This window comes from Sinocyclocheilus grahami, unplaced genomic scaffold, assembly GCF_001515645.1.
Source record: "Sinocyclocheilus grahami isolate Dianchi unplaced genomic scaffold, SAMN03320097.WGS_v1.1 scaffold561.1, whole genome shotgun sequence".
Lineage (NCBI taxonomy): Eukaryota > Metazoa > Chordata > Actinopteri > Cypriniformes > Cyprinidae > Sinocyclocheilus > Sinocyclocheilus grahami.
In genome coordinates, this window is record NW_015505740.1 from 331,987 (window position 1) to 345,915 (window position 13,929).

General features: G+C 38.5%; 1 protein-coding gene across 3 annotated transcripts in view; it reads left to right on the top strand.

Moving 5' to 3' along the window:
- Window positions 1–11,614, top strand: part of LOC107556245 (zinc finger protein 536-like) — a 177,131-nt gene extending 165,517 nt beyond the window's left edge. For all 3 annotated transcript variants that reach the window (XM_016239307.1, XM_016239309.1, XM_016239308.1), the window contains one exon: window positions 11,343–11,614. In XM_016239307.1, coding sequence (XP_016094793.1) covers window positions 11,343–11,596 — 254 coding nt within the window. In that variant the 3' untranslated portion in view covers window positions 11,597–11,614. The remainder of the gene's footprint in view (window positions 1–11,342) is intronic.
- The last annotated feature ends 2,315 nt before the right edge of the window (window positions 11,615–13,929 follow it).

Consider the following 13,929-nt stretch of genomic DNA (forward strand, 5'->3'; position numbering starts at 1 on the left):
ATGATCTAACCACACACATATGTATATATATATATATATATATATATATATAAACATTTACCTAAATGAATAACTGCTGTAAAAAGCTGAAGTTCATTTTAATTCATGATACCTGACGCATTAATGTTGACAAATTGAACCTTATTCTAAGTATGTTGCTCATGTTTGTTTTTTTTACAAGCATGACTGCTTGAAAAGTAAAAAAAAAAAAAGAAAAGACAAAGAAAAAGAAGTACAAAATAAAAATACATTTAGGCTCATTTATACCACATAGTTTTTACTTTTTTTTGTTTGTTTTTTTTTGTCTGTTTTTAGGGCCGCTGTGCCAAAATTGTGTTTGCATTCAGTAGCATATACAGCAGCATTTTTGTGCCACGTTGAAAAATATCTAAATAAATGAGATTAACGTCATAATATTTTAAGAATAAAGCCAAAATTAAAATTATTAATAAAATCATGTTATATTGCGTGAAGTTAATGTGAACATTTCACCTATAGGCCTTCTCCTCCTCAACATGCATTCAAATATTCATGTTTATTTTGTGCTGTAAATATTAAAGAGGAAAATATCATTGATTCATATGCAGCAAGAACTGAAGCGAATTATCTCACTACAATTTATCATAAAATTGACAGAAGGCTGAGACTTTGTAGTAACAAAGCACAAAGCTGCGATTATTGGGTGGCTTGTGTGCTACAAATAATGAATGGACTTGAAAACTTTAAACATCATTTCCAAGCATTAGCCTATACCGTAAATAAAACAGCTTGTGAAAAGTCACGATTCACGTAACGTTATTTACTTCAGAAAAATCAACAATAGGGCCTAAGTTAAAGGGGTCATAAGATGCGATTTCAATTTTTCCTTTCTCTTTGGAGTGTTACAAGCTCTTGGTGCATAAAGAAGATCTGTAAAGTTGCAAAGACTAAAGTCTCAAATCCAAAGAGATATTCTTTATAAAAGTTCAGAGTCAACCACTCCTACCTAAAACGGCTCGTTCTAACACGCCCTCACATGTCTACGTCACGATGTGGGAAGATTTGCATAATGCCGCCCAAATGTTCACGCAAAAAAAGAAGGCATAACTTTAATTCTTGCTTTTGCCGCCACTGCCATGTCATGGAGTCGCTGTGTGTTTCGTTGTGAAAGCTAAACTACTTTGGTTGGCCTTCCAAAAGAGGACACAACTATAAATCAGTGGTTAAGTTGTATTTACAACACTGTTCCAGAACAGTTCAACCCAAATATTCAGATATGTGCTGCACATTTTTTGGAGGACGAGGACTGTTTCCTGAACCAGTAGCCTACACTGTGTCTGTGGCACAAAGGCTGTTTCTATAAAGTTGGGCAGTTCCAACTTTGCAAGGACAGTCTGGTGCTTCTGACTCACAGCTTGTAAGTACGTTTTTTTATATTTAAATAATTTGCCACTGATGATTCAAACGCGAGTTTTGAGCAATGTAGAGGAGTGCTTGTTGTTTGTTGTTTCTCCGATCACAAATGCAGACATGGTTTTATGTTTATGCAGCGCGATATGCAACGCAATGCATAAAAAGACAGTGTAAGTCATTATAATCAGTAATTATGTCCCCACTGGATGAAACAAATGCCTCGTTTGTAATAGGTGTTATTGGTTTTGTCTCGTCCTGCTGGGAGACGGCATCACAGTATGTTAAGAGACATAACATTTCCGTCACACGCTTGAGGTATTCGGCCAATCACAATGCACTGGATAGCTGCCAATCAGAGCACACCTCGCTTTTTCAGAAAGATGAGCTTTGTAAAAATCGATGCGTTTCAGAAAGGCGGGGCATAGAGAAGCAACAATAATGTACATTATATGGAAAATAATTATTAATTTTTTTTACCTTAAACCGTATAAACACATTGCATTACACCAAATACACAAAATAATGTTCTTTTTAGCAACATCATATGACCCCTTTAAGTTAACTTGTTGGAGTTGGAGCCCATAACATTTGAGGGGACCCCGTACAAATCTTTTTGCATATGGGCCCGGGGCTGACTTGCTACGCCACTGGTATAACAAATTGTACCCTTACATATTGTAAAAAAAAAAAAAAATCAGCGCATTAGTGTCACTCCATCTCGTCATGGTGTCATATTTGTGCGAGTGTGTATATGTAGCTGATGTGTTTAAGAAGGCAGCACGGTTGGGTTGCTGTGTGCCAGCACTTGTAGTCAGGCAGATGGTGACCTGCGCTTGAACCTCTCTTCCCTCTCATTTGTTCAGCTGGGTTTCATTTGGCCAGCAAGCAGGCTGCATACTATAGCAAACGCAATTTTTCATTCAGACCACCAGATGGCGATATAAATCAACTTATAGCGCCATTGCTGCTGATGGAGGCTTAACACTCTGATCTTTGAACACCAACACACGCCAGATAAAAGATTGCACTCAAGAAATGGATATTACCACAGTAAATCTTGATAGAAATGATGTGAGAGTTTGTGGCACACATTTTAATACTCAAACCTTATATATTTTTTTTGTTCTGCCATTAAGTCACTCACAAGGTTATATCCTGTTTATACAGTAGCATATCTTGTCATTAGAAAAAAAAAAAAATTATATGTATATATCTTGTCATTAGGGCCAACTAAATGATATCTGAAAGAGAAAGGCGTTGTCTGCAGAGAGATTTGCACTCTATTTCCATTTTCAATCTGCAGTCAATCTGTAATCAGATCAGTAATGTAAGGCTTTTCACATTTTTACACATTTTTTGCACACTCCTCTCTCATTTACATGCATGCAAACAACAGTCATCTGTCACTATTCTAGAGCTCTCTGTGCATCTGGATACACACCGTGTCATAATGCTCATCATCGGCGAGCACACACATACACATGTAACTTAACAAGAGTGTGTGTGCATGTGTGTGTGTGTTTGCTCAGCTCTCAGGCAGGGTCTTATGAATCGATGATCATGTGGTATAAGAGAGATAGATGGCTCGGAGCTCCGTCTTGTCTCCTCTAATTGTAAAATATTAGTTACATTAGAGTGTGTTGGGTGATTAATGGAACTTATTTGGAGGTGGCCCTTCCTGGCCCGCCCCCCCCTGCCAAAGCCTTCTCCACTGACTCCTCCGAACTGAGGGATGTCTCTTACGGCAGACAAATAGGTCCTGGGGACAAAATAGAAAGGAAGGGATGAGAAAAGAGGAGAAGATGGAGAAGGGAAATTCAAGAGAAATAGATGGAAAGAGTTGTAACACAAGAGCAAGATAATTTATTCGATTTTATATGTACTTCTAGGTAGCTTACATGCCAACAGTCACATATTATGTCTGCATTGAGACGCCTTCATCAATATTTCTATGTCTGCATGGGAATAGATCAGTATTGGTGTATATAAAAGCTGACTGGAAATGTTATTGATACCTGAGCAGATGAGCACTTAAGTCCAGCACTGATGCTCGGCCCTGCTCCTCAGCTATTAGAAAGCCATGGATCATGTTATAGCCAGCAGAACAACACCTGCTGACCCAGTGCTGGAGCTTCAGCCACACACACCTTCATCCTCTGGCTTGGTTCCTATCGGTGTATATCTGTCTGCTTAGTCCTGGGCTTGTGGGAAATGGAATGTTTGGGTTGTCTTTTAATGTGGAGGCCTTGAGGAGCAGTGGTCTGATAGATCATGGTATTCTAACTATTATTCCTTAGACACAAAGTTGTAAATAAAAGCTTTGAAGGCGGATGATCATTTAATCTTGTCAAGCACAATACAGTGTTATATAAACAACTGCTTGCTTTGCTTCAAATGATAATGCATTCACTTTCATTAAATATATAGAAATTAAATCTCATTGTAAAATGTTAACAAACTATCGTTACATTTGAAAGCAACAGTGTGTTCTCTCAAGCAACAATGTAAACTTTAGGGGCAAACTGTGTTTTCTTCTATTAATAGTTTCATTTTTGTTTGTATATTGTATTTATTTACATTTTTTGTGACTGTACTATTTTTTTTTACTTAATATATTAATACTATATTAATACCACAACAACAACAAAAAATATATATATACATATATATATATTTTTGAGACTATCATTATGATAATGCCATGATATAGTACTATGAGAATAGCAAGAATATGGTAATCACAAAATTATGGCAGAGGAAAGATCATTTCAACACTTTTGGGGGTTTTGTTCATTTATTTCTAAAAGGTTTAGCCTATGTCTTTGAAACTTTATCTGAGATATTTTTGACAATGCAGCTGTCATTACCTTTGTCAATTAAATTTATTCATTAACTTAACTGAGTCAGATGTAATTAAATCACATGTACACAAAGGCTGATTTTATATCTCATTGTTATGGTGGTACGTATGTGATGAATGTACACAAATGAAAAAGCTCTATAATGTGAATAATTATATTTAATGTGACGCACAACACATGCTCAGACACAGCCAAATATTAAGATTGTGAAGGATGAACATTAATACACATCAGACTATATTCTGAAATGAAAGTACGTATTTTAATTAATTTTTAAAGAATGAATATATTGCGATATAGGCTATACGGTTATGGCAAATGCAAGTTTTGGTTCTCTGGGTTTTTCAAGCATTAGACTTTAATTTCTACTTGCTTTGAGACAGCTGTTTTTATTTGTTTTATTTTATTTGTTTTTTATTATTACTTTTTCATATAGACATGATCATTGCTGACTCACAAACAACACAAAAGCAAGTGTAACTTTTAAAGGGACGATGACTGTTTACAATTATTTATTATAAATAAAATGAAACCCTAAAATTACACAAGACATTTTTATATCATTCTAAACTGTTAGAAAAATACTCAAGCTGTCTTTTATTTTGGGAGGAATTAGAGGTTTCCATTTTAAAGCTTTGAAAGTTATTAACAATGCTCCATATATTGAGTGTTATTATTATCCCTGCTCTCCTGTACATATGAAAGTGCTGATTCCTTCACTCAGCCATGCCACAGTCCTTTTATTATAAGGGGCAATTCTGCTTTTTATGCAATGTGACCACTTTCAGAGTGAAAGTAGGCAGGTACGAGATGGTCTCCTTTCTCTCTCCTTTGCACAAATACAACACACGGCACACTTTCACACACTCGTAGACATTTATTATGTGTCTGTCGTGACAGCTCAGCACTAGAATGTGCAGCAATATGCTCTATAGGGAGAGAGAGAAGGAGAGAAGTGAGCAGTACTGCAGATGAGTACTCATGAACTCTTCCTCCCCTGGCCACACAGATACCCACACACAGACACACAGTCCTGCTGAGACTGCCTGACACATCGCTCTCATCACATGATGTATATACTGCCTTTTACCCATGAGCCTTTCTAACTCTTGACCAATCGCGGGCTCCATGCAGGCCCTTGCCAGCACCTCTCATGCACTGTCAGTGAAGGAAGTGGTATATTATCCCAAAAATCCTTCCATGAAACTTTCTGCACACAGTTACTCAGAAATGTCCATGTGGAAAAACAAAACGAAATACTCTGGAACACATCAAAGAATTCCATTTGTTCAGAAAAGAGAGAAATGAAGCCAAGTAAGGAAGATTGAAAATAGATATAGTGGCAGGCAGACTGGGAAATGTATAGCCGAGAAACAGAGAGAGTATTAAGAGGTACGTCTGCTGCAGCAGTTTGTAATCTAGTTCAGTGTTTAACATGGGAGCTGCTTCCCCGGTGGAGCTTTTAGAGTTTGCTTTTGATACGTAAAAATCCAAGTTTTTCGGTGTTGTTTTTTTCCCAGAGAGCCAGACTACAGCATCAGTTCTCCAAACTATGAACCGATTTCCATTAGAGCTGCATTTGAGCGTATACAATCTCTCTTTCAGTCTGAGAAATATTTTGACTAGACGCTCATTAACAGTCCAAACTGTTCCTTTTTTTCTGTGTGGAAATCTCTTGATATTTATGTGAATGCATTTAAAGTTTATAATGATAAAACTTAACTACGGTAGATAATATAGCTGAGCATAGTGCAGGTGTAAAGATGTTCAGCTTGATGCCTGTCTATTGTAGCAGCGTCTGAAGGTGTGATGTCGGTTTTACTGTGGAATCTTCTTCAGCAGGGTTTTGGGAGCAGGTGGGGAGAGATAGTGCGTGGCGCACTAACGTTGCGGGGGGATTTGGGTGTTTGGAAGCTCTCTTTGCTGAGTAATCTCCCAGCCTTTACAACACGCAGGTTATTACTGGCCGACAGATGGTACATCACTTTTTACTGCTCACACCTTCTGTGGCTTGCGTTCTCCCCAGACACACACACTGTTTTTCTTTATCTTTTCCTTCTCTTCCATATAGGTGACACTGAAACACAGACACACACACAGAAGGAAAGTTTCCAGATATAAGATATAAGCAAATGGATATGCAACACTTGCGGCACAGAGCAGAAAAACCTGGCCCCAAAACATACATGTGCACAGCATTGTGTAATCCCTACAGATACAGATTCATTATAGATATTCTCTAAAAATCACAATGGCTTAGAGTATCTTTTTTATCTTATAGGCAGGGATGGTTTTGCTTACAGAAGCACATTATGTGTTGTTCAAAAACATTTTAGGGTACAGCTATCAATATTTCCCAGGGAGAGTAAATGAGTCAGACATAGGTGATCTTTGAGCCAGTTGACTCTCCACATTTATGCATTTAACAACTTATACCAGTCCTGGAATCTGATTGTCTCTGTCTTTAGACCCACTGTCAGTCTGTGTATACATTGTGAGGGTTTTTCCAGTGACCCTTTTTGCATGTTACATCATTATGCCAGTAGATGGCAACAGGTGACTATGAGTGAGTCATTAATTAATTGATTGATTCCATTTGTTCAAAACGCTGATTCACTCAAGAACAAAACAAGCGACTCTCTTTATGTGGCTGTCATTGAATGATTAATTTAACCAAATCATTTGAAAATCCTGATTAATTTGAGAACAAAAACAAAACAACAAGAGACTGGTTGCCTCAGAATACACCTGCTTCCCTACAATATAGTAGGTGAAAAAAGTAGTATCTCTGAAATCACAATATTATGCAATTTTGGACGTAGCCAGTGTCTTTATGAGAGAGTCATTGAATGATTCATTTAACAGATTTATTTAAAATCCCTGATTTAATTCTTTATGAGTGAGTCATTGAATCATTAATTTAACTGATATGTTAAAAAAACACTGTTTCGCTCAGGAGCACCACTAGTACACTCTTAAAAATAAAGGTGATTCAAAAGGTTCTTCAAGCGATGCCATAGAAGAACCCTTTTTGGTTCCACAAAGAACCATTTAGTCAAAGGTTCTTTAAAGAACCATCTCTTTCTTAGCTTTTTATAACCTGAAGAACCTTCTTTCGCCACAAAGAACCTTTTGTGAAACAGAAAGGTTCTTCAGATGTTAAAGGCTCTTTATGGAACCATTTAGACAAAAAGGTTCTTCTATGGCATCATGAAGCACCTTTATTTTTAAGAGTGTATGATGTCATTTGCAACTATTTTCATTCCCGACCCAAAATCAAAAGTATCTTTTGTCTTAAAATGTAACTCAATATTAACTGCTGTTTGTTGATCTGTTGTGTAAAAGCAACATTATATGTATTCCTGTTGTACATACCATGATGCACTCTTGCTTGTGTGATACTGACATGGAGCGGAAGTGTTTAACTGGTGAACTTGTTCATATCTGCAGTGTGAGTTGAATGGATATGAGTGTTTAAACTCTTAATCACCCGTAGAGCGGAAGTATCCCTCTCTCCTTCAGTATTCCTATCTCGCTCGTTCTCAGGTTTGAGTTACTCACAGTGAGCATCTGAAAGTCATTAGAGGCTCTGCAGTCTGTCAGGTGCCAGCCCATACACACACACACATGCACACAAACGTCCCAACATGCTATACATGCAGTATCCCCCTCACACAAAGCCATACACACGCAGACACAGACTTTCATGACATGCTCATGAGCTATTATTGTTTTCAAAGACACGCCACACATACACAGGGACACATGCTCAAGTGTGTAAACACACACACACACACACAGTAAAAGTGCTGAAGCCATGCAGGTTCTTTCTGCTGCGTGGGGCAAGGGATTCGTCATGTGCTGATGAGCTGTTATAATAATATATGAGCAAATCACAAGCATTCTGCAAGTTAATCATTTTTCCTCCTCAACACCCTTCTCCCGCTCTTTCTCTGTCACACACACATACACACTCTTTGTTGCTGAGCGTTGGAGAGGGTGACTTCTCACAGACAGACAGAGGTGAGAGGCAGCACTCTTTCACAGATGGTAGCTCTGGCATCAGATGGAATTTATATAAGACTGATTTTGATTACATGCCAAAGCACCTCCATGTCTGTGTGAGCGTGTGTGTGGAGGAGCTTGTGTCTGCTTGCTTACATACCACAAGTGTACTGTTCAAACGCATCTTGTTGTTTTTTTACAATGTGTGTGTGTGTGTGTTTGAATGACGAGATAAGAAAAGGAGAATGAAAAGAAGAGTGTGAGAGAGCAAGAACAGAAGGCGCCACAAGAGGGAGCATTAGACGTGTCTTCAGAGAGGATGAAGATGAAAAATATACAGAGTAGATAGAATAGATGTAAGAAAGTGTATCTACAACAGAGAAAACAAGTGAACTGATTGAATAAATGCAATCCTTTGTTTAGTTTTGATCTGTTTTCATTTTGGAATGATGGACGGTGGGAAGGACAATGATGGAGTGATATTGGGGAATTTGCAGGAAGTGGGTGTTGTCATCGGTTCTCCCTTTTCCTCTTCTCCTTCGCCCTCTGATCTCCACATATGAGGCCTTCAGGGGTTAATTAGGCAGGCGTGATAATGGCACACTGCTGAAAATAATAAAACTCTTTCTCTCTCGTTTTCTCTCTCTATTTTGAGACAATGTTAGAAAATGATGGAAAGGGGTAAGAAAAAAAAGGGAAAAGATCAAAATCACCTGTCATTTCCATATGTTGTCTTACAAAGCTTAGTGCGTATAGAGGTACAAATGTGTTCTTGTGTGGTTTTTGGCCACACAACATTCAAAAGATTTATTGGCCATTGGTAACAAGTACACTGGAATTTTTACTCACTCAGGACTCACAGTTTTGGGAAACAGAGTAAAAAAAATGTGGAAAGGATTGACATACTGGAGAGAAGGAGAAGGGAGAAATAAAATTCTTCATACTAGTTCATGTCACTTGGCACCTCAATTGCAGTAGATGTGAATCACTGGAGAGCTTTGAAAAGAAGAATGAGAGAAAGAAAGCGAACCAGAAAGAAAAAGAAAGATGCCATCACAGTCGATATATATAGTGGCTTATAATATCTATATACTGTATAAATAAATAATTTCTACCCTTATTGTCCCTGGATGTCATGGAAGTATGAATACACATACGTATATACTGGCTTGTACTCACATATTTCTCATTAATGTCTATTTAACGTTTAACATTATAATTAGTACATGGCTATGCTAACTATACACCATCACTTATTGACAAATTTTGCCATTTTTAGATTTGAATTAAGACTTAACCCTTTATCTCTCTTTTTTACAAATTGATTTTTTGTTAACCCTATAATATACACAGACATATTAATGTTTATGTGTATTTTTTATGGCGATACAATGAGAAAGAGATTAATTTGAGGAAGATGTTTGCATGCTTTGCTATGAGCACTCAAAAGCAAACATGCTGTAGGGTTCTAGCATGGCACCCACACTATGACACACTGTAATCTTTGTACATAAAATCTCCAGCTCTGCTCCTTCTTCTCTTGTCATTTAGCAACTAGCAGCAACAAGCCAAAATTGGCCCAATTAGTTTCTAAGTAATCGGGGCAACTATTATGGGAAACATTTTGAGAGGGGATCAATGTGTACAGCCTTTTTGATATAAGAAAAATGTGCCCTGCCACAGAACACCCCTCGAAATATGATTCATTGTTGCCAATTATTTTGACCACCAAATAGGCACCCTGAAGGGGCAGTATTATCTCACTTTGAAAAGGGAAGCTGAAGGAAGCTTTCTGGATGAATACGGAGTGCTGTGACGGAGGTTACATGTCAATAGGCTTTCTTCTTTTGTGTTTCTTTCTGAGCCCTGTTAATCATTTACCTGTGCTCCTGTCACGGCCACAGTGAGCATGATGCTATCCTCTCCATCCTTATTTTTGTCTATCTCTTTCTGTTTATCCTGAAAATTGATCGAAAAGCGTTCCATTCTCTAGCCACTTGGACCAATCTGTGACAGCTCCCAGCTCCCTTTGCGTTTGCCTAAACATTTCCTGCTTCAGGAAAAGAGACGAGATAGGGGAACACAGATGAGAGGAGAAGAAAAGAGAAAGAAATCTGACTTACAGTTGGTGATGCTAGTTCACTCTAAGTATAAAGTGGCATGAGAATATGCTGCCTCTTAGACTTAGCGCAATGTAAGGGAGTGTGAAATTAAAGTGCGTATGAATGAAAAGGCCGGGATTGTGCGTCGCCGGCTTGCTTATCAGACAACTGGAACATCGAAAGCTCTAAAACTTGTAGCAATCCCCTTTTGTAACGAGGCCTCAGCAGACATTGTAGTATTCGAAAGCCGCTGAGACAACCAAAGCCAAACACAAAGTGCTTATAAATCCTTCTTTTTTTTGTAACACACGCATATGCAAGCAGATGACAGTAAGCACACTTACTTTGAGGATGCGTACATTTTTCACGTTGCGTCACGGCTACACCTTTAATGCAGCCGCTTTACATTCTCCGCACCAACGCGGCTGCTATTTTAAACCGCCATGCTAATTTGATTTAGTGCTTTTCAAATTGAATTGAGAAAAATGGAGAGCAAATGTACTGTTATTAATGTTCTAAAGTAGCGCGTAGCTGAAAGTGCCTGGCTTTGCTCTAAGTGGATGGGCCCGATAAGAGAGCCAGATATGATAGGCACGTAATCTGCATTCCTCAAACAGACTTGTGTGTGGGCTATTAAGGGCCATTGTGTACAATGCACCGTTGATCAGATCCAATCTCTTAAACAGTTGTACTTGCTCTAAGCTGAAAAGAGCACTTTCAAACTTCTGTAGGATGTCTTCATCTGAACAGCAGAGATTGTCCACGGACGGATCGACGAAATGCTTTTGATACATACTGATGAATCAGATGATTAAACATCCATCTTGTGCTGATTGTAACTAAATGCTACACACAAGTGTTATCTGGGCCCTCTGATTAAAATCAGGCACAGAATGTTGAATTGTTTTGATGTAAAGTGTGTGGCATGTGTAACATGCTTTATTGACATTGTACATGATAATGTTGTCGGTTTCTTTCCCAGGTCATGGAGGTCAGAGGCCATTCCAGTGCCGCTACTGCCCCTACAGCGCCTCTCAGAAAGGTAACCTGAAGACCCATGTGTTGTGTGTTCACCGCATGCCCTTTGACAACAGCCAGTATCCCGACCGACGCTTCAAACGCTCCCGCATAGACTCTGATGTCTCCGGGAACATAGAGGATGGAAATCTTTTCTCCTCTGGCCAGGTGAACACAGGAGGAGGTATTTCTGGCGATACTCCTCGCACTCTTGAGTGAAGCGGCATAAAACTCAATCCAGGGATTTCTAAGGACCTTCATGGGTTTGAAATGATAATAAACCACCTCATACAAGCATTCCCATTGAATGATTGTAAAAGAAACATGAAGAAATTAAACATTTTTAAAAATGGTATTCCTTAAGTTGGGGATCATTAACTCCCAAACTGAAACATTTCAGTCTCAGTAATATTCTGTGAAGCGCAGGATAGAGATGATGAAGTAAAGAAACCTGAACCCTTTTTGTGATGAGTCTGAAACTAAATACAAGGCTCTTATTGGAGTTGCCTGAATTGAGCATTGAAGAGACATTACTGAAGAGGGAAAAAAATGACAACGTTAAAAAAAAGACTGTCATTAAATTCCTCAGAGTGACTTTTGTCCCAAAAATAATGCTTTTATCAGAAAAACGATCCGCGCCAACGATTTCGCGACAGTTGGAAGGGAAAGAAAGATGGAGGGGAGCTGTTGAGCGCACACTTCAAGAACATGACACCGCCAGTGGCCATTTGCCCAGCGCCACTGACGCACAGGGATGGAGTGAACGGACGGAGGGATGTGGATGGTGAAATGGGGGGGTTGGGGCGTTTGGTGCCAGCCTGACTGGAGCTGTCATCACAGAGGAAATCAATTCAACCCCCTCCCACGCTACTTCCATTCACTCTCCCCACTCCTTCCCCATTTCGCCTCTCCTCACTCTTTCAGAACACGTCAAGAGAAACCTTAGTCGCCTGTACTGCTGGGCCGCAGAAGGGTCAGCCTCAGACCTGTCTGACGACTAGTAGCACTTCCTATCAGTCTCTTTCATTCCCGTCCTTCCTCCCTTCTTGTCTTTCTTACATCAAAAAAAAAAAACAGCCAATAACATTGTATAATAATCAGTGGATAGTATTTTTTCCCTTCTTGTTCATTGCTGTGTTCACAGTTTTAGGATGTAATTTGTATATCACTTAAAGTGACACAACAGAATGGCAGAGACACATTAAATGTGATTTCCATTCAGCGCTTCTTAACGAAAAAGTCATTTTTGTTGTACTTGAAGGTGCTGCTTCCCTTCTAACTGGTGGACTTTTGGAAAATACTGACCGTATGTAACCAAGAGGCTGAATATGTTATTTGTTAAATGTAACTTGGAAATCATATGAAGGAACCGTATAGCTCTTTTATGGGGTTTATTGACCCACAGTGGGACTACCTTCTTTATGGAGCTATTGAAAAAGTAGCACTATGAAGGCACTGTAGATATGAAGTTTATAGATAATCACTTCTCCGCTACCTGTCTGTAATCTAAACTTCAGGATGGCATTTATGGGTTTGTTTGTTTTCTGTATGTTTGTTTTTCCCCTAAAAAATGGATTTTGTACAAATTTAATTTTTATGTTTGAATATGCATCATCATGGCCCCATTTTTTGTGTGTTTGCTGTCCTGAATGTTCCTCTACTAAAAGAGATTAACAACACAGGCCGTTTGGATCCTATGAAATCAAGCCTCTTAAAGAACAAAATAAAGTGTATCAACTTTCATTGTACTTCCGTTTATTGAAGGCTAGCAGGGGTTAGAAGGTAAATAAGTATGGTAGGGGGTTAGAGAGGGATGGCGGAAGGGTGGATATTAATGTTTTGTGATAAACAGAAATGATCCAGACTTTAAGAAAGTCAATATCTTCCCGCTCAGCACAGGGAAGCTCAGCACTTAAACCCCAGGGCCTTACGGCTGCTCTATTCACGCCGAGAGGAGTTTAGAGGACTCACAAATACCCGCCACACTCCTCACTAAGCAGTAAATAAAAACATAAACCCTTATCACAGCCCTAAGACCACAACATCTTGACAAAAAAAAAAGGAAAGATAGAAAGAGGTTGAAAAAAAAGATGATAGAAGTGTTCTAGAACTGGTGCACAGAGATTTTACAAGTTCAAACAAACTGTAAGGTTCCAAGCAAGGGTTCTTTAATTCACCATAATCCAAGAAGATACTTAAGTCTTTTATTTTTGGTCTGTTCTTTGTTGTTTTTGTTTTCTTCGTTTTCTTTTTATTAGGATAGTTCTCACTGCCTTAAATCAAGTTGATTAATTTAATAAAATTATTTGTATAAGCTCTACTGTGGGGGTGGGGGGGTTTCAACGCACTACTGTGTTTTCTGGTGACTGTCAGCCGTTTACTTTTCTTGTATGTATGTAAGTGTGCACACTCCAAGTATATTACAAACAAAAAAAAAATTATATCCATTTATAGCACTTTTTCTTTGCTTTTTTCAGTAATCTGTCCTATTGGATCATGTTTGGAGCTCTTAGACAGGCAATAATTATTTTAGTGACACTGGACGATTTTTT